General features: G+C 40.1%; 1 protein-coding gene across 1 annotated transcript; it reads right to left on the bottom strand.

Moving 5' to 3' along the window:
• Positions 1-387: 387 nt before the first annotated feature.
• HDAC2 (histone deacetylase 2) lies at positions 388-24328 on the bottom strand. Its single transcript, XM_033001991.2, has 14 exons — positions 24114-24328; positions 16651-16763; positions 16090-16207; positions 15094-15168; positions 14648-14786; positions 12798-12939; positions 8951-9043; positions 8727-8835; positions 7135-7275; positions 5183-5291; positions 2844-2974; positions 1794-1949; positions 987-1044; positions 388-769 (listed from the first exon to the last, which is right to left on the bottom strand). Exons 1-14 carry the CDS (start codon positions 24163-24165, stop codon positions 739-741), a joined length of 1467 nt encoding a protein of 488 aa, XP_032857882.2. The 5' UTR covers positions 24166-24328; the 3' UTR covers positions 388-738.

Raw genomic sequence — 24328 nt, 5'->3', positions numbered from 1 at the left:
TGACCGGATACCAATTTAATGAACAGCAATTGAATCGGTCTGTCGGGTAGATTGATGGTGGGAATGGCTCTTGGACGGTACAAGGCACGTGACTGCAGAGTTTTAGACCTTGACATTAAAATGTGAGCGCGTACAACCACTTTACTCCAACATCTCTTCAGCTACTAACCCAGCTGGTTCAAATCCCACGTATTCAGACTCCCCTCTATGTGCCTGCACCCCTTGCAGAAGCCACTGAAATGTGTGGAGTCAATGGAAGCAACACAGTTCAACTCGTGTGATCGCCGGCTGCTCATTTAAATCCACTGGCTACTCATAGATACGTCTGCTTCATTTACACGGAGTCTCTCCTCCTTGTAGTTCAATGATGGACAAAAGACAACCAAGTAAGATTTTTTTTTTTTTAATAAAGATAAAATTACAAAAAAGGTAAAATCAGCTCAGGAAAGGCAAATTACTTTAATAGATCGGTTTAGACATTTAACATAATAACTCACATCCATTTTTAAATACTATTACATAAAGCATGGTGAAGAAAGGAATTTCTGCCTCATAATTAGAAAACTCACAATACAACTTGCCAAAAACCAGAACAAAGCCGTTTGAAAATAAATACGGTCCATGCCAAATAGTACAAAATGAAATCAGCAGTCTCTCTCAATACGAAAACTTTTCTTCTTTTAGGTATTCTCCAACTCTAGTATTATGTTCTGCAACTGATGAGAGGCTATCTTTTGTTCAGGGATTGCTGAGCTGTTCTGATTTTGCTCTGTATAAAGGCAAAAATAAACTGTTAAGTTGTTTCAGTTGTTTGATTAAGGGTGTTAGAAATGCAATTTTGAATTACTACTGCCATGGGTCTTAAATACTTCTAGTATCGTGAGGAACTGAAAGCCTTCTCTACAGAATTTAAAGTATCATGAAGTATTGATTGAATAAACACTCTTCAAAAAGGTGACATTCATTACTGATTAATTAGTGTTTACCCTTTGGCGTCTGTCTTTTCACCACTGCTGTCCTTGGATTTATCCTCCTCCTTAACATCTGAAAAATAACAAGATTTTTACATATACCAAAAGATGCTAGAAAGCCTTAAAATACTTCAGAAGAAAAAAAAGCACGACCGAGTTGTAGCTTTTTTGTATATACCCCTAGCCAGGGGGAGCTACCTTTTAAAAGAGGTCACTGGTTATACACCAACAGAGTGTTGAACGCTTCCACCCAGAGGAGTGATCTGGACACAAGGCCAAGCGACTCGCAATACCTCAGGGCAAGCCTCCCCTGACTGGCCCTATGGATGGCACGCCGTCAGAAGACCCGGATCTCCCCTGAGCATCCTGTGGTCGTCTTGTAGCCCAAAGATGCAGCCTCTCTTCTTGGAAATGTCAAGAGTCCTTGGAAACACACCACCGCCCCCAGAACCCTACCCGGCTTCTGTTTCAGAGAAAAGTGGTTGGCTCACCCCACAAAAGCAAACAGGAACAAACTCTTTCTCTTCTGTATTTAAAGCAAGAACTGTTTTTTTTCCCTATTTTCATTAAGCTATACAACTCCCTGGCCCTAAGATTTCAACCTTGTGGGGAAGCAACAATAACGCTTGACTGAAAATACTGTTCTGGTGTGAATAGCTGTATCTTGAAACTGGTTGATTTAAGAGATGCTTTAAATATGATGGAAGAAATAAATCATCATCTCAACAGCTAATTAACAGTTAACAGAAAAGGCATCTTTCTCCTGGCAGAACTGACATGTGCAGTTCCAAAGCACAGGATGAAATTACACCAGAGTTCTACCTGCTTTTTTGTCCTCCGTCTCTTTTTTGTCTTCCTCTATCCTGGCTTTCTTTGCTCCTTTCTTATGATCTGCAACATTTCGTCGTCCACCTTCCCCTTCGTCTTCAGAATCTGAAAATTCTTCATCACAGGCTATGCGCTTGTCAGATGCTCGAACTAGGATTCAGAGTCATGAAATTAATTGAGCATGAAGTCCAACTACAACAGGCCTAGTAAAAAAAGAACTATCAAATTAAGAATGCATAATGATACACTATAACAATTCAATGTCGATGAACTAAATTATGGATAAAAATACTGTCTTTCAAGATACGGTAGGACTCTCACAATCACTTCTGAAAACAGCTTTAGAGACACACAGGGGGAGGGTGAGAACATTTTAACGTGTATCAAATGAATTTCAAAATACTGAAAACTAAACCATGGGAGAAAACATTACAGTTTCAACAGTTCAGAAATGGGCAGTGCACCGAGGTTACAGAATTACCCCAATCACTGTCAAAAAAAGGTTAAATGTAGCAGGAAACTTAGCTATAGCTGAAGAACTACTCGCTGTCCATACAAAGGCTAATGGTAATAAAGTGAAGTAAAGGGGAGTGTTGCAAGGGTGGAAAACCACCTCTCTCTCTCTCTCGCAACAAAAAAGCAAATAAAAGAGTATTTTTGAAAACACAGCACCTCACTTTACGTCGAGGAGGAACACAGCTCCCGTTTTGTGGTATTCACAAAAAAAGTGAAGTCCTCTACTCCTTCAGTTAAAATTCAGGAGAGATTTCTGGAGTATCTATTTTAGATTTGAAATAGCCGGCCTGTTTCCTAAGACTCAAAACACCAAGTTCCTCCAGCACTCCCTTAGACCCCTTTAACAGGTTCAGATTTGTGCCCAGGTGCCACCTTAAGAACAGCAGAACTGGCAGACCAGCGTCAAAACGTTTTACTCGGGGAACAGAACTCCCAGCCTTCCAATACTGCACGACTAGGAGGACCGTTCTGAACAATTACATCGAAAAAGACCCTGCTCATGCTCCAGCGTGAAAAGGTATTGCTTACTAGAAATGCGTTTGTCTGGATCTTCTCCATCCTCATCTCCACTGTCTTCATGAACAGCATCTTCGGGAATGGCCTGCATCTGCACACCGGGTGCATGAGGTAACATGCGCAAGTTTTCGAATAAGCGTTGCCTGCAAGCCAGGGAGAGTTATTACTACACAGAGGTAGCGTTTCCTTGGATTTTGGATTCAGCTCGGAAACCTCTGCACTCAAGGTTAACCTGCTTTGCTTTAGAGTCATTGTTTCACTTGGAAAGCACAAAACAAACTACAAAAAAACCCAGAAGGTATGCCAAGTTCAGCAAGCTTGCCATCCCCAACAGATCCTTAGTATGCGCAGTGTACTTGAACGTCATTTTCTCTGAACTTTTTGAACACTTACTTCAGTCAGCTTCAATCTCCAGTTCCCCGTAAGGTCAGCACTGCCCACCTGGGCTGAACCGAGTGATGGTATTACTCCCTTTGTAACAAGCTAGAGTACCAAGTCGGATAATAAACTACCTTCTAGTTTCTTAGAAAGACAGTCAGGTGCTTGAAAGCACGAAGGCTTCCCAACTGTGTGCAGCAATGACATCGGGGTCAAAAGTGATCCGCCTGGACAAGATCCCTTGTTGGCTGTTTCAGGGAGAAAAGAGAGAAGTTTTCTCCTGTCTAAGCAACCTGATGCGATGAACCCCACACTCCAGAGCACCACGTGCAGGAACAGGAAGGGCACCGGGCTTCTCTTGGGACTCAGAACTATCAGTGCGGGAACAGGAAGGGCACTGGGCTTCTCTTGGGACTCAAAACTATCATTCCAAAGAAGCACAAGTAGAGAGAAAGGTCTGGCAAGTGTCAAATATCAGCACTTGTAACAACTAACTGAATATCCCTCTGCACAATTTGAAGAGCTAGAGAGCAACTGGTTGCTTTTCTTTGAATCCTTACAGTATTTGCCTCTGTTCAACTCGCGTGATCTGGCAAAGCAGTTTTGCCAAGCCAGGGAGTCCCCTCAAGTCAGGTCCAGGGGAAAGCATACAGCTAACTGCCGGAGGATTCTCTGAAAGGAGGGGTCATTGCTCTTCTTGTGGGTGCTAGCATGGGGACGTGAGATTGTATCTCTGTCAACAGAAAACACACAATCTGTGCCCAGGGATGTGTTAAGGAGCAAGCAAGCTCGGCAGCCTACTCGCACCACGAGAGCTCAGCGACACACAATACACGGCGAGCAGCCTGGCAGATCACCAGCTGGAGCACTACACTACTACGGAGATATTCTGGAGGATTACATCAATGAAAAAGAGGTGTTTTTTTTTTTTTTCCCCTTGCACATTATTCAAAATTAAAACCCCTTTCATCTGATGGTGACTTACGTATTTGTGTTACGAACACCAATCACAGTCTACACACCAACCACTTCAAAAATTAGTATTTTAACTGCTGTGGTGTTTTTTTGCTATTTGCCAGTTTTACAGGTTACAGCAGTACTGGCAAACTTATACAGCTAGTTTCACATCTTTATTCAGCTATTTTTAGTAACCAAAAGAATTCCTGTGCACCGTTAATAGCCTGTTAAACTCGGGGCAGGGGTGGGGATTTATTCCTTTAAACCCAGAGCAGGGACAAGCCACGGTAAGCAAAGACTACTTCAGGCTAACCACTTATCTCTTATCAGTCAAGTACAGAACTGGTTGTACGTATGCATTACTCCATCCCCGAAGTAAAAGATTTGTTTACAATCAAAAATTCAGGATGCGAGGAGGAATAAACTAAGTCTCAAAAGTGGCACAGGCTAAAGACACGTGCCCCCTCTAGCTTGGCAATGAGCACTTCTCAAACCTTGTGGATTTGTCAAACCACAGTCAACTGCCTGCACACATACCACCATCTTTCCACAGTTCTGGATGTCCGAGCTCACACGTGACTTTTATTTTTACAGCTGACAGCTACAAAGAATGACGATCTCCGTTTATGTTTAGATGTGGAGCCGAGAATTAGAAATCCTACTCATCACAGCATACCAGCTTCTTTCCTGGCAGGATAAACTTTCTACAAAATTAGAATGGGAAGCCAAGTAAAACAGTCATCTCCTTAGTTGCTGGAAAAAGTAAAAATCCAAGCTGGGTCTTAAATTTTCATATTTATAGTCATAGGACTTCATGAACATACATACTGCTGGAGGAGCAGACTTCTAAAAAGTCCCTCTTCTGACAGGAATGAAAAACACGTCAAATCTCTTCAGACTTATTTTCAGTGTGTAACAGAAAGGCATCAAGTTTTCAAAACTGCCTCTAACAATTAAACCTCTGGAGAAACGCGATCCGCGTGACCTATTTTGCAGATAAGTTAATCACTACTTACTTGATCTTCTCCATATATTCTGGCGTATTCTGGTTAGTCATATTCGAAGGACTAATGTGAAGCTTAAAGTCTGGTCCAAAATACTCAAAGTAGTCATTGTATGGCAACTCTATGAACCAAAACACAAAAGACAACTCTGTGAGCCCAAAAATATTTTAAACATTTTAAATACAGCACTAATATTTTGACAAGATTTCAGTTAAGACCTGTCAAACCTGAAGCATTCCGGTAAGCAGTACTTAAGTACTGACTGAACTGTTCAGTGTTCTTCCTCTAAATGATTCAATAGATGAACTTAAATTTGTTGGTAAAATACAAAAAGCAAGAGCAGGTCCTACTCCAGTCACGTTAGAACACACACTGGAACAACGTAAGTAACAAATTGGATATAATAATTCAAAATGTTACTTCTGCAGAAAAGAGAGGATCGATTGATGATTTCTTACAGCCGATCTGAAGGGTTTCAGCGAGCCTGGCTCACTTCAGTAAAACATGACACACGTACTAGGAGGCTGAAGATCGCAGCAAGTTTGACATCCACGGTCGGCGCTGGACAGTGGCTCAGTGAGGCCCACGTCTGGATGTTTCCCCTTCCCCTGCTTTTTGTATTTGCACCCACAGTAGTCCCCTGACTGGAATTTCTCATCATCAAAATGAAGTTGAAGACGACTTCATATCCAGGAAAATGGTAGCACTTCATATCGAGTATCACTGTACCTTCCCAGATGAAGTAACAGCAGAACCCTGGAATCCAATTTTCACTGAACCCTCTGTCTTGTTTCCTCACTTATGATTACTACAGGGTGACAGATCTTGTTAGGTGGGTAACAGGGAGATTAAGTTGCTATTGCAACATTTAGAAATGCACTGCTATTGCTTAGAACAGATTAAAGGTGACAGGGACCCACAAAGTCGAGAGGAATGTTAAAAAAAAAAAAAAAAATAAATCAAAAAACCTTCATACATATCCATTCAATGGGACATGCTAGCGGAAAGAAAAGTCCCAAGGTAAGGAAATACTACTGTCTCTTCAAAAGCTTTGGTTGACAAAGAATATATATTGGCCTGCAAAATGGAAAATATACATCCTGTAAGGTACTGTCCAAATATTCTTTTCTCACTGAGAGCAGCAATCCACTCACAGCAGACAGAAACGCCATGAATCCAGCATGAGATACATGAATAGCAAAAGGTTATCAGCAAAAGTTGCAGTCCAACAGGAAAACTGCCAGGGACTAATCTGCAACAAACCAGTCCAAATAACTATTTTATAAAAAGGCGTTCCAAGAACATGTCCAGAAGCATATTTGGCCAGAACAAAAGGGAGTGTAGGATCTTTGGGAAGCTTCCTCAGAGAAATTACTTCACTACTCAACTATTGGAAAGAAGTCTACTGCTGCTTTTTTCAGTTTTGACTTTTTTTTTTTTTTTTTTAAGATAGCTTGTATAATCAAGTCAAATGGAAGAGGGGAAGTCAATATACTTTCGAGTTACTTTTAAGTCATAGATACAATGAGGAAACACTTTACTACCTAAAATGGACACTTGCATACTCATTCATTTCTTATGAATACCATGTCCGTGGTGCCCAACTTCCACAGGTCTACGCTGTTACAATCAGAAGGCAGTATATATTCTGTTATACTGATGACATTCATATTAAAACGAGTTACACGTAAGGTTCCGCAAGTTTTACATGCTTTGAATTTTCCAAAAACGATCCAATCATGTAAAGCTTTTGATAAGGCATAAAAAAAAAGCCCCAAATGCTTATGTTTATTTAGTGAATAAGCTACTGAAAATTTATTGGTTAAACCGTAACAATAACTTTCTACACAGTTCATTCTAAATTGATTCATTACAGTTAACTACAGAAATATTTGCTATCTGCTCACTTAAACCCTCCCATGCTTATTTCTTAATAAAATATTAATTTGGGAATTAATATTTACCATTAGGAATTTCACAATCTAAGGCAACAGCAGTTTCATACGTCCAGCATCGAGCAACATTACGAATCGTATATCCTCCTCCTCCTAACATCAGCAGTGGCAAGTTAAAAGTCTTTACAACTTCCACACATTTAGCATGACCTGTCAAACACAAAAAGAGTTGACAATACATGCAAAATATTTATTCAACAGAAACACGTATAATATACTTAATCAGACATACACAGTCACACTTATCAAGTAAGAACTGAATCGATTCAAGTAAAAGAGAACTGTCTCCCCCTAGAGCCAAGTACAACCTCACAAGAAGTCAACACCTACAGATAAGAAATGTACAAAATACACTGCACATTATCCACCCCAGTCTTCAGAGACTTTGTATGAAGGTCTACTGCTGCTGTTCTGAAATGCTTTTAGAATGCTTAGTGTTTTGTCTTTTCTTAACTGATGTCACCACAGTGACAGATCTAGGGAGAATTTCTCAGTCAAATGCAATGGGGGAAGAAGGGAAAGCAGCTAATCAGTACTCGGCCCTTTCTACTTCTAAATCTGAACCTGTATTAGAGGTTGCTAAGTCTTGCTTACAGAGTGAACTGGTGCCAAGACAGTACACACTCCAGGGAGACACAGCATACTGAAAGGCATCTGGAGGAGGCAGCAGCTCTCTTGGTTTCCAAGATATGCAAGATGGAAAAAAATCTGAGCTGTATGGGCAACTGAAGTAGCTTTGCCACCTGGTGCAAACCAAGAAAAGAACCCTGAAACACTGCAGACCCAACAGATACTGTACTGCATTTTGTTGCCTACAAAACTCTAATTGCCTCATTAAGAAAACACAAAACCAAGAAAACGAATGATTCAACCAGGTTGGATTTAAGGTTTAACAAAAGTTCAACATATATTTGACATTTTATCACTTAAATAATATTTACTATTTTTAAATCAGTATTCGTTTTATTATTAATAATAGTATTTCTGTTTGATAAATTAACACCTCATCCCAATTTTGAGAATCAGGATTTTGGGTAGAAATGTAAGCAGTACTAGAATAAATTAATTCTGTAAAAGTTAATAAAAATGAACGTTAGCATAAGGCTCAGTATAACAAACACCACTACAAATTTAACAATGCACGGAGTGTTCTCATTTCAGTAATACCTATTTTACGCCCAACTTGGTGTTTGATGTTTAGTAGCTGTAGTCCTACTAAATGAACCACTAGTTTTGGTATCTATACGCCCGTCATAGTAAGTGCTGCAGTAGGATGACTGCTGTCATCCTGTCATTCCAGAACGCTGCTGGAAAGCTATGGAAAGCCTGTGCATAGGAGAAAGGGAATCACTTGAGTGTCTAGGAAGAACATGGAAAAACAAGCCGCTTAACTTTTTAGATGGACAGAAAGAAAGAGGTAACTTCTGGGTTTCTTTTAGCCATTCCTGTATAGCAAAGAAAGAGGTGATTAATCATAGCAATGAACAAAATCTTTCTGACTCCGGTCCTCATCATGCAAGTGGCTTGAAAAATAGTAGGAAGGGTAGAGTTTTCTACTAAATAAAAAGCTACAGACAACAAGCAAACGCTTTTCTGCTTACCTTTAACAGTAAGGTTAAAGCATCCCAGCCTGTCACCAGACAGCGAATCTGCTCCACACTGTAATACCACAGCACTGGGCTGGTACATCTCCATTACTTTGGATATAATCTATAATCAACATAAAACAGTAAGTCGCTAATTCACGTTAGGAAACAATACACATAATGCAACTACCATCAGAGCAGAGAGTGAAAAAAAAAAAAAAAAAATAAAAAGCACTCACTGGTTTGAATATCTGTCCATATGATTCATCATCTATGCCATCCCTCATTGGAAAGTTGACAGCATAGTATTTGCCTTTTCCAGCACCAATGTCCTATAAGCAGAGATGACAAACACTTCATTACAAACACAGAAGCACATGATGGCATTACGGAAAAAAAGTCCATACAAGTCTGCTGAACTGTTTTGTACCCATTAACCCATTATTCAAGACCGTGAGGGAAAAGAGTCCAAGTACCTTACTTTGTTCCCATTCTCCCATAAAATCGTTTTGGGGTGTAAAAGTTGTACACCAAGACTAAATTTGGAGTAAGTGCACTTGATTTTTTTAATTCAAAGACTTAAGATAAAAAAACAAAACGTAACTATTTTTACTGGGCTAAACTGATCGGTTAAACAAAAATAAGCAAGAAAACTGAGAAGAGCATGGTGATATTCATGTTTTCAGTCCTGTACAGAAGAATGAGACTTAAAAAGGTTTTTAAAGCTGTATTGTTTGCTCCAAACATAGGATGAAGAACTAGCTGCAGCAAAAGGGAGAGAAGAAAATCAAACAGAGGCCACTTATATGTGCCCTTGAAGAAAATGAGACGTTCTGAAGAAAAAAAAAAATGAACTTGCAGATTATTTCCAGGTCCATCAGGTGACAAGGAAGGAACTGTAGTGGTCTATCTTAGCAGCTTTCCTAGACAACGTATGCATTAAAAGAAAAAACTCTTTCCAAAAAAAAAAATCGAGTGAATAAACCCCGAATCCATCCACTTCTGCTTTGATGATCAGCTCAAAACCTAAAGATCCCCCCTTGCCACACATTCCCACTTCTCCCCTTTAGCTCATCAGCAACGCACAGAGAAACTGATCCAGTTTACTGAGCAGTTCTCTGACACTTTAATAAAGGTGCAGTGGGGAAGACAGTAAGATTTAACCTGGTCAGTTTGGCTAGAAACTATTACCAAACAGCAGCTCTGCAGAAGGAGCACACTTCAGGAAGTCCCCAGTAGAATGGCCCAGCGATACAGATACTAAACTTCTCAACACTAGCTACTGAAAGAGTCGTGGACTTTTTCCTCCTCCTGAACAAAGCCTCCTTGGCAGTGAATGCATCAGTAACGTGTCTCTTCCAGTAACTATCTTTTACTGAGGGGAGAGAGAATGGATGGACATCGGGACAGGGATGAAAGGCCCAATGCAGCATCGGCACAATCTTTTTTTTTTTTTTTTCCCTTCCCCTTCCAGCACACAATTAACATGTCATAGTTTTGCAAGATGAGTGACACTGAAGACCCCTGCTGAACTCAATTCTGGCTGATTTGGAGCATGACAGTTATCCAGAATCTCCCAAAGTGAATTACCTAGGCTTTAAGATGCTGATTTTTCTGATGTGATTAGTGCCTTGCTTTCAAGATTTTACAAAACAAAACAAAAAAAAGAAATCACTAAATCCATCTCATCCTAAAACATCGCAAAGCCAGCCCTTCACACAAATTCCCTCTGACCAGGTTAATTGCTTTCCAGCCCCAGCTACTCAAGGGATGTTTTCTGTAACTGATACTTTCATTGGTTATAAACACTAAAGAAACAATATAGCACTCTGGCAGCTGGCAATTCATCAACAGATCAAATTACCTCACAGAACCTGGGCCTCTACCTAGCCCTGCAGTCTCAGCTGACCTATTGATGTATATACAAGACAAGATTAGTGCTATCATCTAAAATGTGTAGAAAGTCAAGCAACTTACTAAGGCCACTGGAAGTTCAGACTGTCTAATACCTTCACAAAGAAAATGGATGAATGCAGCTGAACTACACAATGTCCCTGAGATTCAGCTACACCCATGCAGCTGCAATCACAAAACCATCAGCTGATACATGATTTGTTCCCGCAGCAAATAAGCATAACCTAGTCAGCAAAGCAGACCAACTAATTAAAGAATTGCAGAAACAAAGCTTGATTGGAGCCCAGTGACAAAAACAAAGATTTGGCTGTTAAAGTTGGTGTAAATAACCAGCAATGGCAGATCAAGTTGAGCAGAAGTAGGGCAGCACGATACTGGCCTCCAGAAGGAACACTGACTTTTCAGAGAATAAGTTCTCCCTTCAGTTCAATTAACTTTGCAAGCTCTGGAGATAGGAAAAAGCTAATTTTTTTTTTTTTTTTTCCCTACGGGGATGTAATAATTGCAATAAAGCCTGCTGAAGTCTGTATGCAGGCAATGCTCATTTCAAAATACTAGCTAGCAACACAGAATAAAAGATACTCTGCCTGAAGTACTGTTTGTCACTGACACTGTTAAAAAAAAAAAAAACCACCACACAACTAAAAAACCCCACAATAACATGCAATATTCTGCTATTTATTTCAACTGTTATCTCTAAATTCTTTGTCCTGGGTGTGGTGAGGTGAAGAGTCCATAAACTTTTCTGTCAACGGGAAGTGCTGTTTCTAAAAAGCCAAGATATCTAACCCTTCAAAAAAAATTTCTAGCCAAATGCAGCAACAACAGCTTGTCATGACAAACATCCTCAGTTGAGCTGCTTTTTCTTTGAAGCACCACTACCACCTTGTGGCCACTCGAGTTAAACCACACGGATAAAACCGAGGCCTAATCTCAGTTCTACCTAAATCAATTTAGAACACAGTTTAACAGAATCTAACAACCGTAATAACATTCAGCTCCAACAACAGCACTGAAATGAATGCTTAGCACCCCACTGATTTACAGCTCAACTTTCCTTTACTTCTGTGTCCTCTGGGAATCACCAGCACACTGGGGAGCACACATTCCAGGAATATAGGCAGAACCACAAATATCTGCATCTCTCGAATCAGTTTAAAGAGAGCAGGAAAACAGTGAATTCTTTCCCAACGCAGCACTTTTGTAGGTTAACTTCTTAGAATTGTCTACAATTTTTTTAAAAAATTACTAACTGTATGTACAAACTAATGTACGGAGCTGTTAGTACCACACGCATGACTTATCTGGGACTGCCTCTGATAAAAAAAGGCTTAATCTAAGAGTCTGAAGCTAGAAACACATTAATCCTAATACTTGAAATACTCCTTCAAATTGTGAAGTGGAATAATTTCCTGTGCTAATGGACAAGAGTATAACATGAGGAATGACTAACTTACAATTAATATGAAGTGCCAGGAAAACTCGTTTCCATTCTCAGCTTTGCCAGAGATTCTACAACAGCTTAAATGAGAATTCTTCACAGGCCAGCGCTGCATCCCTCAAGCTAGCTATAGGGCTCAGTACACAACTGCCTGTGGAGATTGCTAAGTTCTTCAGCAACGAGCATTATAAGCACTCAAAACACACTTTATGACATAAGAAATATTCCAAAACTGAGCCAACTGGGTTACTAGGCAAATAGAACACAATAAATTCAAGTTGCAGCTGAAGCTCTGTGACTATTAAAGTTTTGGCATGAAGTTATCCTAAGATTTCAAATTAGTTTTGAAGGCATATGATCTCCAAGCAGGTACTGTATGTGCAGCATTGAAATGTACAGATAATCATTATAAATACACCACATTGTCTTCCTAGTGACATTTCCAAAAATCTGAATGAACTAATCATGTATTTGACCTAAAATTTCAGACAATTTATCCAGAAGTGAAGACGCTGACTTCGTGTAGAAGAGAATACTTCCCCACTATCTTGTATTTTTTTTCTTAAGGTTCTTCAACAAATCTATCACCCCAGACTAACATACTTTCTGAAAACTTACTGCTGCATACTATTACTGGACAAAGTTACTGTAGCCTAGTACTAGAACAGTATCTACAAGGAAGAGAATATGAGGGAATTTATCACCTAATGAAATGTCACGTTCAACCTTACCCTAAGGTCCCCTGTGCCTGGAAAATATTCACCATACTTATGGAATGATACTGTCATGACACGATCTGTGGTATAAAATGCTTCTTCAACGCCATCACCATGATGGATATCAATATCAATATACAACACTCTTTGGTGATACCTAGAAAGAAAATAACGTATGAGAAATCATCATTACCTGTAGTGCACACTTCAAACAGCACACTGCCAGGAACAGGAATAATCCATGTTCTATAAGCCCACAAAGAAGAAATGTGAATACTTACTTTCCATCAACTTTTGTTCTTCACCTCTGCAACTTGCAAAAACAGGCACACGCTTGTTTCCAAGTGTATCACACTTACTGTTAGCATAAAATTATTACACTACTGCTTAGTGTTTCTTTATATACTGCAAGTTTTAGATCAGTATATTTGAGATGGATAAAGAAACCAGACATTTAAGGCCTCAGAGCATTGGAAACAACATTAAGTATCCCTTAAATTCTTTGTTGTTCAGCAAAGAACAAAGTCCATCAACATCAGAAGATGCATTTTCACCATACTTTGCATATTGCTATAGAATGTGAGTCTGAGCAGCCATAATTTCAGGTGAGCTAAGATGTTTAGCTTAACGAGACACTAAAAAGGACAGTTTCCTATGGGTACATAATCTCTAACTATTTGAAAGTTTCCTTCCTTCACATGCACATTAGGCTAAAAAAGTTCAAGACTGGACCACAGAAAATCGTATCGCTTTTCTTAGACCGTAGAGACAGATGCTCAATACATGCTGTACATTAAAATGATTTCATTAGTTAATATGTTAATATTAAGTATTTGTTAGTGTCTTTAGAAACTTTTTCCATCTTTAAAAAACACTTCTAGATTACAGCTGCTTCCCCCATCCCTCACCAGCAGACTCAGCTGCTCCATTCACACAAGTCAAATACCTAGAAGATGTTTTTTGTAAAAAGAGATGTGTTATTAGAAGGGATACAGTCCCCTGAGGCAGTACAAGTAACACTCAGGATTTGAAACTTTAGTGAAGCATTACTGCTTGAAGTTAATTATACGATCACTTTTTCATCAGTTCTCTCATTTTTTATTTTGCAGTCACAGCAGCACAGCTGTTATTTCATTATTTAGTCATAACAGCCACAATAATTCATGTACCAATCCAAGGAAGCTCAGTGCATGATCTTCCCTGAATATTCCTGTTTGGTTCAGTAACTACTCAAATGATAAGAAACAAGCAGGCATATTGGGAAACCAAAGGGATGTATGATTGTGAGTGTAACGACTGCCCTAAGGGGTCAGGGCAGTGATCCATCTAGCCCAGTATTCTGTCCCCTGGAGTAGCAACAGGAGATTAACAGTTACAGAAAGCATGTAAACAGGTCCATTTTCTGAAGTCTACTACCCTAGTACTTCCCCACCATGTGGAATTACAGCACAGGGCATTTTACAGGGTGCATCGTTGCTAGGATCTTTAACATCCATTTACAGACCTCTTCTCCATGATAATGTCTAATCTCTTTTTTGAATCTCTTGTTGCTGTCTGCTTCCTTCAGCCTCTTGTAGCAGCAAGTTCCAATAGTTTGCTATCCTCTGTGTAAAGAAGTACTTCTAAATATCTCTTTTAAACCTATCTGCTATTAGTCACCTTACTAGCTTGCCTGCATTTTAGTTTAAACTTCTTGCTGAAGCCAAACCAGGCTGAGCTTGGAGTTTTCTTAATTGAAACTATACAAGTTCGACATAGGCTACGAAAACTCACCGAAACAATAATCAGAACCTGTATCTTCAAACATTTAAATACTTCAACTTGACACTTTCTATCCTTTTATCTTGTTCCCATCATAAACTTACTTCAGCAACTCAAGGATGGCAAGCACGATATCATTGACATAACAGAAACCAGATGCCTCCGATTTCTTGGCATGGTGAAGTCCTCCAGCCCAATTAACAGCCATGTCTGTCTGCTGTCTGTTCAATTTTACTGCCCCAGCTGTAAAAAGACATACACAAAACCAAAAGGAAATGTAGTCAGAAACTTCTGAAGGCCTTTAAATCCGTTACATGAAATTGTATCTTTTTTTTTTTTTTTAAGTTGATCCTAGAACTGACCTCTTACCAATACTGAGATATAGACTGTCAAATATGAGACATAGCAAGTAACTGATATACAATTATTATTTCTTTATAAAAACCAACAACTTATATTTACTCTAGGTTTAAATATACTATCAAAGTTTTAAGTTGCTAACATAAATGTAATAAAGCTACAAAATAGCTGGCAAACCACCCATACTTACCAACAGACCCTCCAGTTGACAGCTGACAAAACTCAAACAGGCCATCAAATACAGGACAATCTTCTCCAACATTAACTGTGTAAGAAATGCATTACTTTTAAAAAACACCATTCCAACAGCATTGCTATATGCATGGATAACAGTTAAGAACACTTACAGCGTTTTAACTACTCCCCACACCTCATTTTGGTCAGGCTAAATTTTAAACACTGAAAACAATGTGAAGTCTTCATAATCTAAGATGACTCCAAACTACCTTTTTTTTTATTTTTTTTCTTTTTAGTTTCCACAGGAAGCTTTGTGTCCTCATTAACAATAAGTTAGCTCATTTTTAGATTTTTGAGTAAGCGCTGATTAACATAGGTCACGTTAAGAAACGCACAATTACTTGGAAAAATAATTTGCTGAGAATAAGGCATCATAAAAAGGTTACAATACTGCCTTTTCAATTGATATAATAGCTGTCAAACTGCATTCCTAGCAGTCCTTTGAGCCTATTCCTATAATTAGAGAAATAAGTTAACAGAAAGGATGAACAGTGAATCAGCTACAATTTTTACTATCTCACTCCAACAGGAGTAACTCCTTTTCTTGTCTTAAACACACTTCCACATATTGATTTTTACTTCTCCACTCTTCTAAACCCCATTCTTTTTCAGAAAGATTTTGCACTGGAACAGAATTTAAGGCACTTTTGCAAACAGCTCACAACCAAAGTCCCATCTGTGCATTAAGCCTACAGAAAGTATTATTTCACATCTAGAACACACTCTGTGAAAGGGGAGGCAAAAATCCTTCCGTAAGCTTAAAGAACACTTTTGCCAAGATGGCTGCTTTTAATAGAAAAGCCCCCAAATTAATGTAGCTAAAAGCAGGCACATGTTCCTTTAATTACAGTATTTCTCTAACCCACCCACACCATTAAGCCATGTTCATACCTCTAAAGCTAACCATCAAAGCATGCACACACAGATTTAGCCTAATGTTGACACTTACATCTCTGCATTTGCTTGCTGTACTCAGACATATTGTCAGGCCTTATTGATCGGAGAAATTTGATGTATTCATCGCTATGGTACTTGGTCATTTCTTCAGCAGTAGCTTTGTGGGGTCGCTGATAACAAGTTACAGAAATAATGAGAGTGCTCTGCAAAATCAGCTAGCAATTTGCTAAAACTGGCAACTCTAATCTACTTTGAAGGGAGAACAGTTAAACTGAGAGTAGCACAAAAAAAAAAAAAAAAAAAAAAGCAAGGGCTATTTTGTTGTTAGTATACAGCTTAATTCTTTGCACAGTTGCCCCAGTGTTCCCCCAACACCCCACCCCCCTAATCGTAAAAATACTGGTGAAAATTCTCTAGTCTTCCAGACACACACAACACTCCGCAATCCTCACCAGTCATAAAAGACTGTTTCACTTCTAAGTCAGAGAGCTCTCAAAACACTGTTTAAGCATTTTCTATTTCCACTTCTCTCCATTTATTTGCGTGAGAATACACGAAGCCCTTTAAAAATAACTTAAAATGTTTCAGTGGTCATTCTATTGCTTATACTCACATAAATTTCCATTTTTCTGTATAAGCCATAATTTAGCAGCAAGTTGTGGGTCATTCGGATCCTATGAGGTTTCATTGGATGCCCTTGTCCATAGTAATAGTTTCCGATATCACCTGTCAATATTACACAAATTAATAGCTATTCATACTACAAAATAACTTTTCATTGCTACTTTAAAGAATCATTTGCAGAAGACAAGCAAGCGGGTATGTTTCCAGGAAAAAAACAAACAAGCCAACCAACCTAATGAAGGGATTGCTGTCTATTTCAAACAGGTTACGGGAAAAAAATTGTCCATAAAAGGTTGCATGCCAGAAGCAGAGGGCAAAAAGGAGGCCAAATCTAACACCTTCACTACAAGCAGACAGTAGTAGGGGAGCAAAGATGCCTACAAGGTGTGGTTTCAAATGAAGAGTAAAGGAAATAGTGGGCCAGAACTGAAAAATAATGGGAAACAGAACTGGAATTAAGAAGGGAGTAGAAACTACTGATGACATAGACACATTATACCATGACAGAGGCTGTAGTAAAAGCTACCATTTTGCAGGATCTGACTTTAAGCCATTGTCCTCAGCCTGTCCTTAACCACTAACCCTAGCAGCTACATTCCAGAAGTTGGCTTCAGATCCATTGCTGCAACTGCAAGCACAAACGTTCCCCAGGCACCTGCTGGTCGAGGTGCACGGTACTCGAACTGAACCTGGTAGCCCAGATTAGCCCCGCTCCGGCAAATTGGAGAGCAACTAGACACATGATTAAGATAACAAATTTGAAACTCATTTCCAGGAAAAGAATGGCTGCTATCACAGGCTAGTAAGTTTTCTCCCCGGCTTGGGTACTGTTGGAAGATACACGCCTCCACTTTGAACACTGACATTCCCCAGGCATGAACCATTTTAACAGAACTAGTAGTCCTTATGTTTCTGGAAACAGACAAGCCTAAAAGGTATGTCCAGTTTTCAGCTGGAGAATTCCAGAACAACTCTTTGCAATAGCACCTCTCTTCTTTTTGACCCTATTTCCTGGTAGGATTAGTGAACTTTACCTTCTGGAAATTTTTACTTTTCTTTCACAACCTTAAACATGCTCTGCCTTGTCCACTGGGAATGAAAGAAACACTATTTTCACAATGTCATACTATTTTAAAATTTTGTTAGTCAGAGGTAAGAAGCAGCAACGCTACAAACCAGCCTTAGTTTCACCTTTTCAACATTAGCTTCAGCTCAGGAGGAAGGGAAAATGTCAGCTTGCAGTAGCATCGCCAACTACCAAGAAAAGCAAGGATTACAGTAAGATTTTACGTCTCAAGGCATTCTAAAAATTAATCTTTCAATGTGAGAAGGAGAGTAAGGACACTTAGGAAAACAGATATCACCCAATGTAAAGCAAGATGAAGTTATCTAGAAAAACAATTGCTCAACACCTAGCTCCTAGCCATCCCATAACAATGGAAATACCAAGATTTAGCATTAAGTTAAGAACTTAAACTTACGCCTAATTTAGGTATTTAAACGGAAGATTAGTACTTCTTGTCAGTTACTAAGACCTGGAGTCCTGCAGATACTTACTGCAAGCCTGCAGTTTTGGTCACATGCAGATCAAGAGCAAAAGGTATTAAGAGAGAGAACCACACTCCTCCTCACCAGCAAAAAACATTTCCACACACTTTACAAAACAGTATCTTACAATTTGGTGCTTAGGGAAGATCTTGGAAATTAATGACCAGAAGATGGAAACGAGCCATTTACTAGCCCTACTTTGTTTTATGAAGTTACTGTTAAGTCCCAGATTTAGAAAGTTTCAAGCTAGCGTGAGCTTAAAATTTTGACATTTTTAAGATAATAGTGACTTTCAGTAACATGATGCTTTTGAGTAAACTTCATTCCAAATGCATTTGTGCCTTAAAGAATGTGTATGCATTTAATACCTTTTTTTTTTTTTTTTTTTAAGCAGGTCATTTCAGTTTTAACCACTTCAGCTTGTATAGTCATCACTGACATTTTACCCAGAAAGCTGATGGATAAGGAAGCAGATCATTAATGATTTTTCTATCTTATGTAAAACGTAAGATCTGTTATTTTCCCTGATTTAAAAAACACATTAACAAGCTTCCCAAATGCACTTGCAACATATTCTTTGATATATCGCAAATAATCAATTAAAGAGATTCAAAATTAAGCATATTCTACATACTACTGCAGTGCAGTTTTTTTAAAAAAAAAAAAAAAAAAAAAATCAATCAAAAAGCATACTTTTTAACTTTCACTTTATTTTTTTTTTACCAGAGAGGAGAACAACGAATTGGTAAGTTGGTAAATTTAATGGGAGGTCATTTAATCAAATAGATCTGTGGGTGAGTATCTGGCAGAAGCACATTGATCCTTTCATATTAGAGGTCAGTAGTAATGACTAACAATAGATATCAATACAATACACCTTAGCAACAGGCAATACCATTTACATCTTTCAAGGTCTTAGCATCACCAACAAAAAAAGTTTTGGCATTAGCCTCACAAAAAAATAAATTCAAACATGTGGACAAAAAGCCCATTAAGTCTCAAGGGACTGTTGCGATGTGGATGTTGGCAGGGAAGGAAAAGGTACTCTAAGAGGTTCCTCTTTCTTCATTAGCACCTTGATTTCCAGCCAGCATCACACAGCACAAAGGGGACCCCATCTTGGAGACATCATCCTGTGGCGAAGGCCCAGGTGTCCAAAGTCTCTCCTCTCCTTTACCCAGTGAAGCAGAAGGTGCCCTTCCTGGTACAAACACTTCATCCACGGATCCTGAAACCTTTTTATCTCTTCTTCATATATCACAGTCTTACTGGAGTACTTTGGGGAGAAAAGCAAGGTGTACCAAGAGCTGGTGTGTGCAGGGATGGGACTCCTCCGTCACTGACGGAGCGAAAAAGCTCTGCACATAGTGCCAGACTAACTCTGGCTAAAGCATGTGTATGTATGAGCAACGGGTACAGTGAGGCCAAGTGCACCAAACTAGTATTGCAGATTGTATGAGTACCTGAGCCTCAACTTGTCAATACGAAGGTAAAAATCTCACAGAAGTGTCACAAGCATATTTTATATCACCCACCAGTGTGGGTGCATGTGCAAAGTGCAAAAGAAAAGAACGTAACTGAAAGATGAAGTGAAGAGAAAAAAAGCAAAGTAGCATGTGCAGAAAGTTGGCAAATCAATCTTTCACAGTGAGGTTTCAAAGACTGAGATTTACTGGTTTATACCAGTAAAAATACCAGCTAAATGGCTCTCATTGAGAAGTAACAACATAACCTCTGAAAAGTTGAGTCCTTAACCAAAAGGAAATGAACCACGCACCAATTTGATGCTAGCACAAATATACTGCCCTGCATGGTTCATGTGATGCAAAATGTGATACCAATACACAACCAGAAGACCTACCTGAAAAATAAGTTATGTCTGTCACGTTCTGGGTTCAAATATATTAAAAAAAAAAAAAAAAGGGGTAATACTTCTCAATTCATACATGTTACTCACCTAAATTCCAAAAAGAGCTATCGAATAAAGATAAACTCACATGTTCCCTTTGATGAACATAACTTTTAGACACTCACTTCTCTGACATTTCAACAAGTTCTACAGATGCTGAATATTCTAATACATAGGAATATACAAGAGGCTACATGCCCTAAAGGAACTTCAGTTATGTCTGACAAGCACACAACCACCTAACAAAAGTGGTTATGTCCCCCCAAAAGTATGTCAGACTCTTTAGTTACTAAGATATATAGAAAAATAACAGCTTTAAATGAAACCATTATGAAACAGTCTTAATGACACCAACAAAGAGGCAAGAGATGACATTTTATCTTTTTTGATACTTTGTAAATGCTAAGTTACATTACTTTGTAACTTTGATAGTGTTGTGTACACTGACCATATTTCTGCTTAAGTACTGTTAGGATGAAATAATGAAGTATTTCAGAACTGCAATAAATGCAGAAACCAAACCACTACAATGGAAACCACGTGGAAAAAAAAAAAAATCTTAATAGCAGTAGTTATATTTAGATTGACTTCTGCAATACTAACAGGTAAAGTCATGTAAAGATAAATGTAAAAGAGTTCATCAATGCCTAATCAGTCCAATAAACAGATACTCAAACAGGCCTAAAACTACTGCACTAGCATCTGAAGGGTTGGGGATTTTGTTCTTGTTTTCAAAACTAAGCAGACAGCAGAAGACCAGCAAAGTTCTGACTTCTGAGCCCCGAGCAGAGAGGTTGGACACCACCTCCACGTTTGGAAGGCACTGCGCAAAGCATTGATGAGTTTCCATTAAACACTACAGTGAAAGCTCACATCTCCAGATAAGATTTAACTTAAACTAGAAGTGCTAACGTCTGAGTAGCATCCTGCCCTATTAAAACAGGTTTAGTCTCGTCTTTATGGGTGGAACCAACCACATTCTGATGCAGATCTCCTCAATTTTTCATGAAGGTAGTAGCCTTTTGAACACCCCCATTAAATTATGCACAAGCAGCAATCTAAAAAATACTTCCAGTGCACTGGCATGGAATAAATACACCTATTAAGTGTAACCATGCTAGTTGCGGCGTGGTTCTCTAGAACTGTGCTTTGCTGTACAGGAGCACAGAGTTGGAAAGACCATCTGGGTCCTGTCCCCATCGCTACGGGCAACTGTACAACACACACCCATTCTGGAAGAGGCTACTGAACTACCTGAGCCACCTGAAGACATATGGCAAGAGGCTAAAAGAAAAGTTACAGTGTTTTTCCATACCTAGCATGGTTCTAAGCAGTGCCGGAACAGACTTTGATGAACTATGGCTACAGATATACATAAAGACTAGAAGCATTTATTAAAAATATTTCAGATGACTCAAGCATTTTAACTTGTACGGTTTTAGTTCTTGCCGTGGTATACTGGCTCAAATTTAAACAAAATTCCTGACCTGAGCACAATCACAAGCAAGGCAAATTAATTAAATCAAGCTTTGTCTATCCAAAGTTTATTGGTTCCAGGTACAGCACGCAGGCTATTAAAACTGTTAATTATCAGATAACGTTAACAGCAATACACTCCAAGAAAACTTGGTGACAGGCTAATTTAAAAAAGCAACTTCAGATGTCAATCACACCGAGTTCCACAAAAAAGCATGTAGAAACTTATTGCATCTCAGAAGATATGCATATACGCTTCTAGTACTTTTCAACACTCTTTAGTCTATAAAGAAACAGAGTGTAAGTATGTGTGGCGGGACAATTAGGACAAAAAATGGTCTTTTGCCTTAGTTATGACATCCTTGGAGATATACCATTACCTCAGTGGTATGCTTGCCGTATCTTTGCATGTTTTGGGTTATTTAAGGCTTTGAACACTCCCCTTGCTTTGATTCAAGACCAGTATAAGAGTTAGTAAAATACTCAGAATTGCCAGATGAACCACAAATCAGCATTAGAAATATTTACCGCAGATATTAACTCTAAAATTTCTTCTAATAACTCTGTTTCCAAAAGAAGTGTAAAATAACTGTGGGCTTTGGCAATAAAAAAAAAAAAAATAAGACATCAGAAACATTCCAAAGCTGTTAATTTCTGTCACATAGAAAACATTTTTTTTTTAAATTGCTTTTACAACAGATAGTCTTTTCTCTACATTATTAACTGCATTTATCCTAGTCTCCATATTCAAGCCACATATAAGCTACAACTCCTTTTAAGTCGCCATTATCCTGCCACCTCCAAACTTCTTCCTTCTCCAGTTTGTTCTCCCTCTTCACTAGTATAGCTTTTTGGCTGTAAAGGGAGCCTGATACTAGCACTGACTACCAAAATGCATGGATCACAAAAAAACTAAAGATACTGATATCTAGTAAACTATAGTCACATGACTTTAGGAAAAAAGAAAATAAAAAAAAGAGCATATTGATTAAAAAAAAAGAAAAACAAAACAAAACCAGGTAAACATTTGCAGCAAGCAAGCTTCTAAACTGACACTGCAGCCTTCAACAAAACGAAAAGTGATTCCTCTTCCCTAGGAAAAGTAAGATCCCAGCCTCACCAAAATTATCCCTAACAGGGGCCTCCTTTCCCCTTTAGGCTGAACAAAGAACCAGAGCTAGCAACAAAGAGAAGGGGGCGGCAACCACCACTCTGCCTCCTTTACTGTGCTAAAAAAGCCAAGACAGGCCCCACAAGATCTGCCATTTCTAAAGAATGGCAGATTTGCTACAGCAACAGACACCTTTGATATCTTAGTGGGTTTACCCATTCATCTTCACTTCCAAAATGATGAAAACACCAAAGCGCTACGGCCAAACAGCCTCAGCCTCCGTTTCCTGGCTACTACCAGTATCAGTCTCAGACACAAACTTAAAGGATCGTTACAATAGGAGGCAAATTAAAAAAAAAAAAAAATAAAATCTCTTAACTAATCTGACCGCCGAGTTTACCCTCCCAGTACAAAAAAAGGCAAATCAAACGCAAGCTCAAGAAAAAAAAACAAAAAGTTCCCGCTGCTGTGGTCAAACAGAAACAGAAACAAGTTGCTGCCAATATCTGAAACTAAACACAAGCTTTAAGGTACTTTTTCGACGTGACTGACAATGCAGGTCCCAAGCTACTGCGTCCTCCTCAGACAAGCGTGCAAACTTAGGAGGCCCGCAAGCAACTCGAATTTCACTATTATTAAACACCTACGCGTGCAACTCCCGTGTTTTGCTAGGAGAGAGGCTCGTGGAAGCCAACCCCCCCCCCCCCCACTCGCACGACCGTTGGGTTGGGGGGGGGGGGGGGGGGGCAGAGTCCCCACACCAGACTTTTCTCGGTAAGAAAACCAGAAGGCGGCGAAGGCCCCACCAGCGTAAGAACCTCCAGGTGCCGAAGCTCCACATGGCCTAGACTTTTTTTTTTTTTTTTTTTTTTTTTTGCAGGGGAGGAGCTAGACACGGCAGAGACTCCAACGCCCCTGTGCTTAGCGGATGAAGGGGAGTGTCTCAACTTTTTTTTTTTTTTTTTTTTTGAGGGGGGGGGGTGGTGGAGGGAGGGGGGTGGTGGTGGAGGGAGGGGGGGGGTGGAGGGGGGTGGAGGGGGGGGGTAGAGGGGGGGGGTGGAGGGGGGGGGGGAGCGGGAAACAATAGAGACACAGCACTCACCGCCGGGCCCGCGGCAGGCCGGGCAGCTCCCGCTCCCGCCCCCCCCCCCCCCTCCGCCCGGTGCCCCCCGGGGGCTCAATGCGCAGCGCCGATGGCGGGAGCGGGGCGCGGCGGCGCAGGTGGAAGAGGCGGCGGGGGGGACCCCCGGCCGGGGCCGTTGTGGAGCCGGGATGAGGGGGGGGGGGGTGGGGTGCCCATCATGGCGGGGGACGGGGACAGGCCGCCCTCAGCAGCCGTTGGAGGGGCTCCCCCCCCCCCACCCCCAAAACACACACACCCGCTCGCTCCCGCGCCGGCCCCGCTCACCGTCATAATAGTAGCAGACTTTCTTCTTGCCGCCACCCTGACTGTACGCCATAGGGCCGCCGCCGCGCCGGGGCCGGGCGGAGGGAGCGGGAGGCCGAGGCGAGCGCCGAGCCGGCACGGAGGGAGGGAGGGAGGGGGCGGGAGAGCGGGAACTCGCGACGCCGGGCCACGGGCAGCGCGAGCGGGCCCGACCATCGGCAGCGGCGGTGGGGGGG

The sequence above is a fragment of the Tyto alba genome, unplaced genomic scaffold, assembly GCF_018691265.1.
Source record: "Tyto alba isolate M040663 unplaced genomic scaffold, T.alba_DEE_v4.0 Super-Scaffold_22, whole genome shotgun sequence".
Taxonomy (NCBI): domain Eukaryota; kingdom Metazoa; phylum Chordata; class Aves; order Strigiformes; family Tytonidae; genus Tyto; species Tyto alba.
Note: the sequence above shows the minus strand (reverse complement) of the source record. Positions and strands in the feature narration are given on the sequence as shown.

Excerpts from the sequence above, each read along its gene's own strand:
- HDAC2 (XM_033001991.2), bottom strand. The coding sequence starts at position 24,165 with ATGGCGTACAGTCAGGGTGGCGGCAAGAAGAAAGTCTGCTACTATTAT. Across the intron at positions 14,787-15,093 it reads GTCAACTGGAGGGTCTGTTG|CTGGGGCAGTAAAATTGAAC; the intron begins GTAAGTATGGGT and ends GTCTTTTTACAG. Across the intron at positions 8,836-8,950 it reads ATGGACAGATATTCAAACCA|ATTATATCCAAAGTAATGGA; the intron begins GTGAGTGCTTTT and ends TGTTGATTATAG.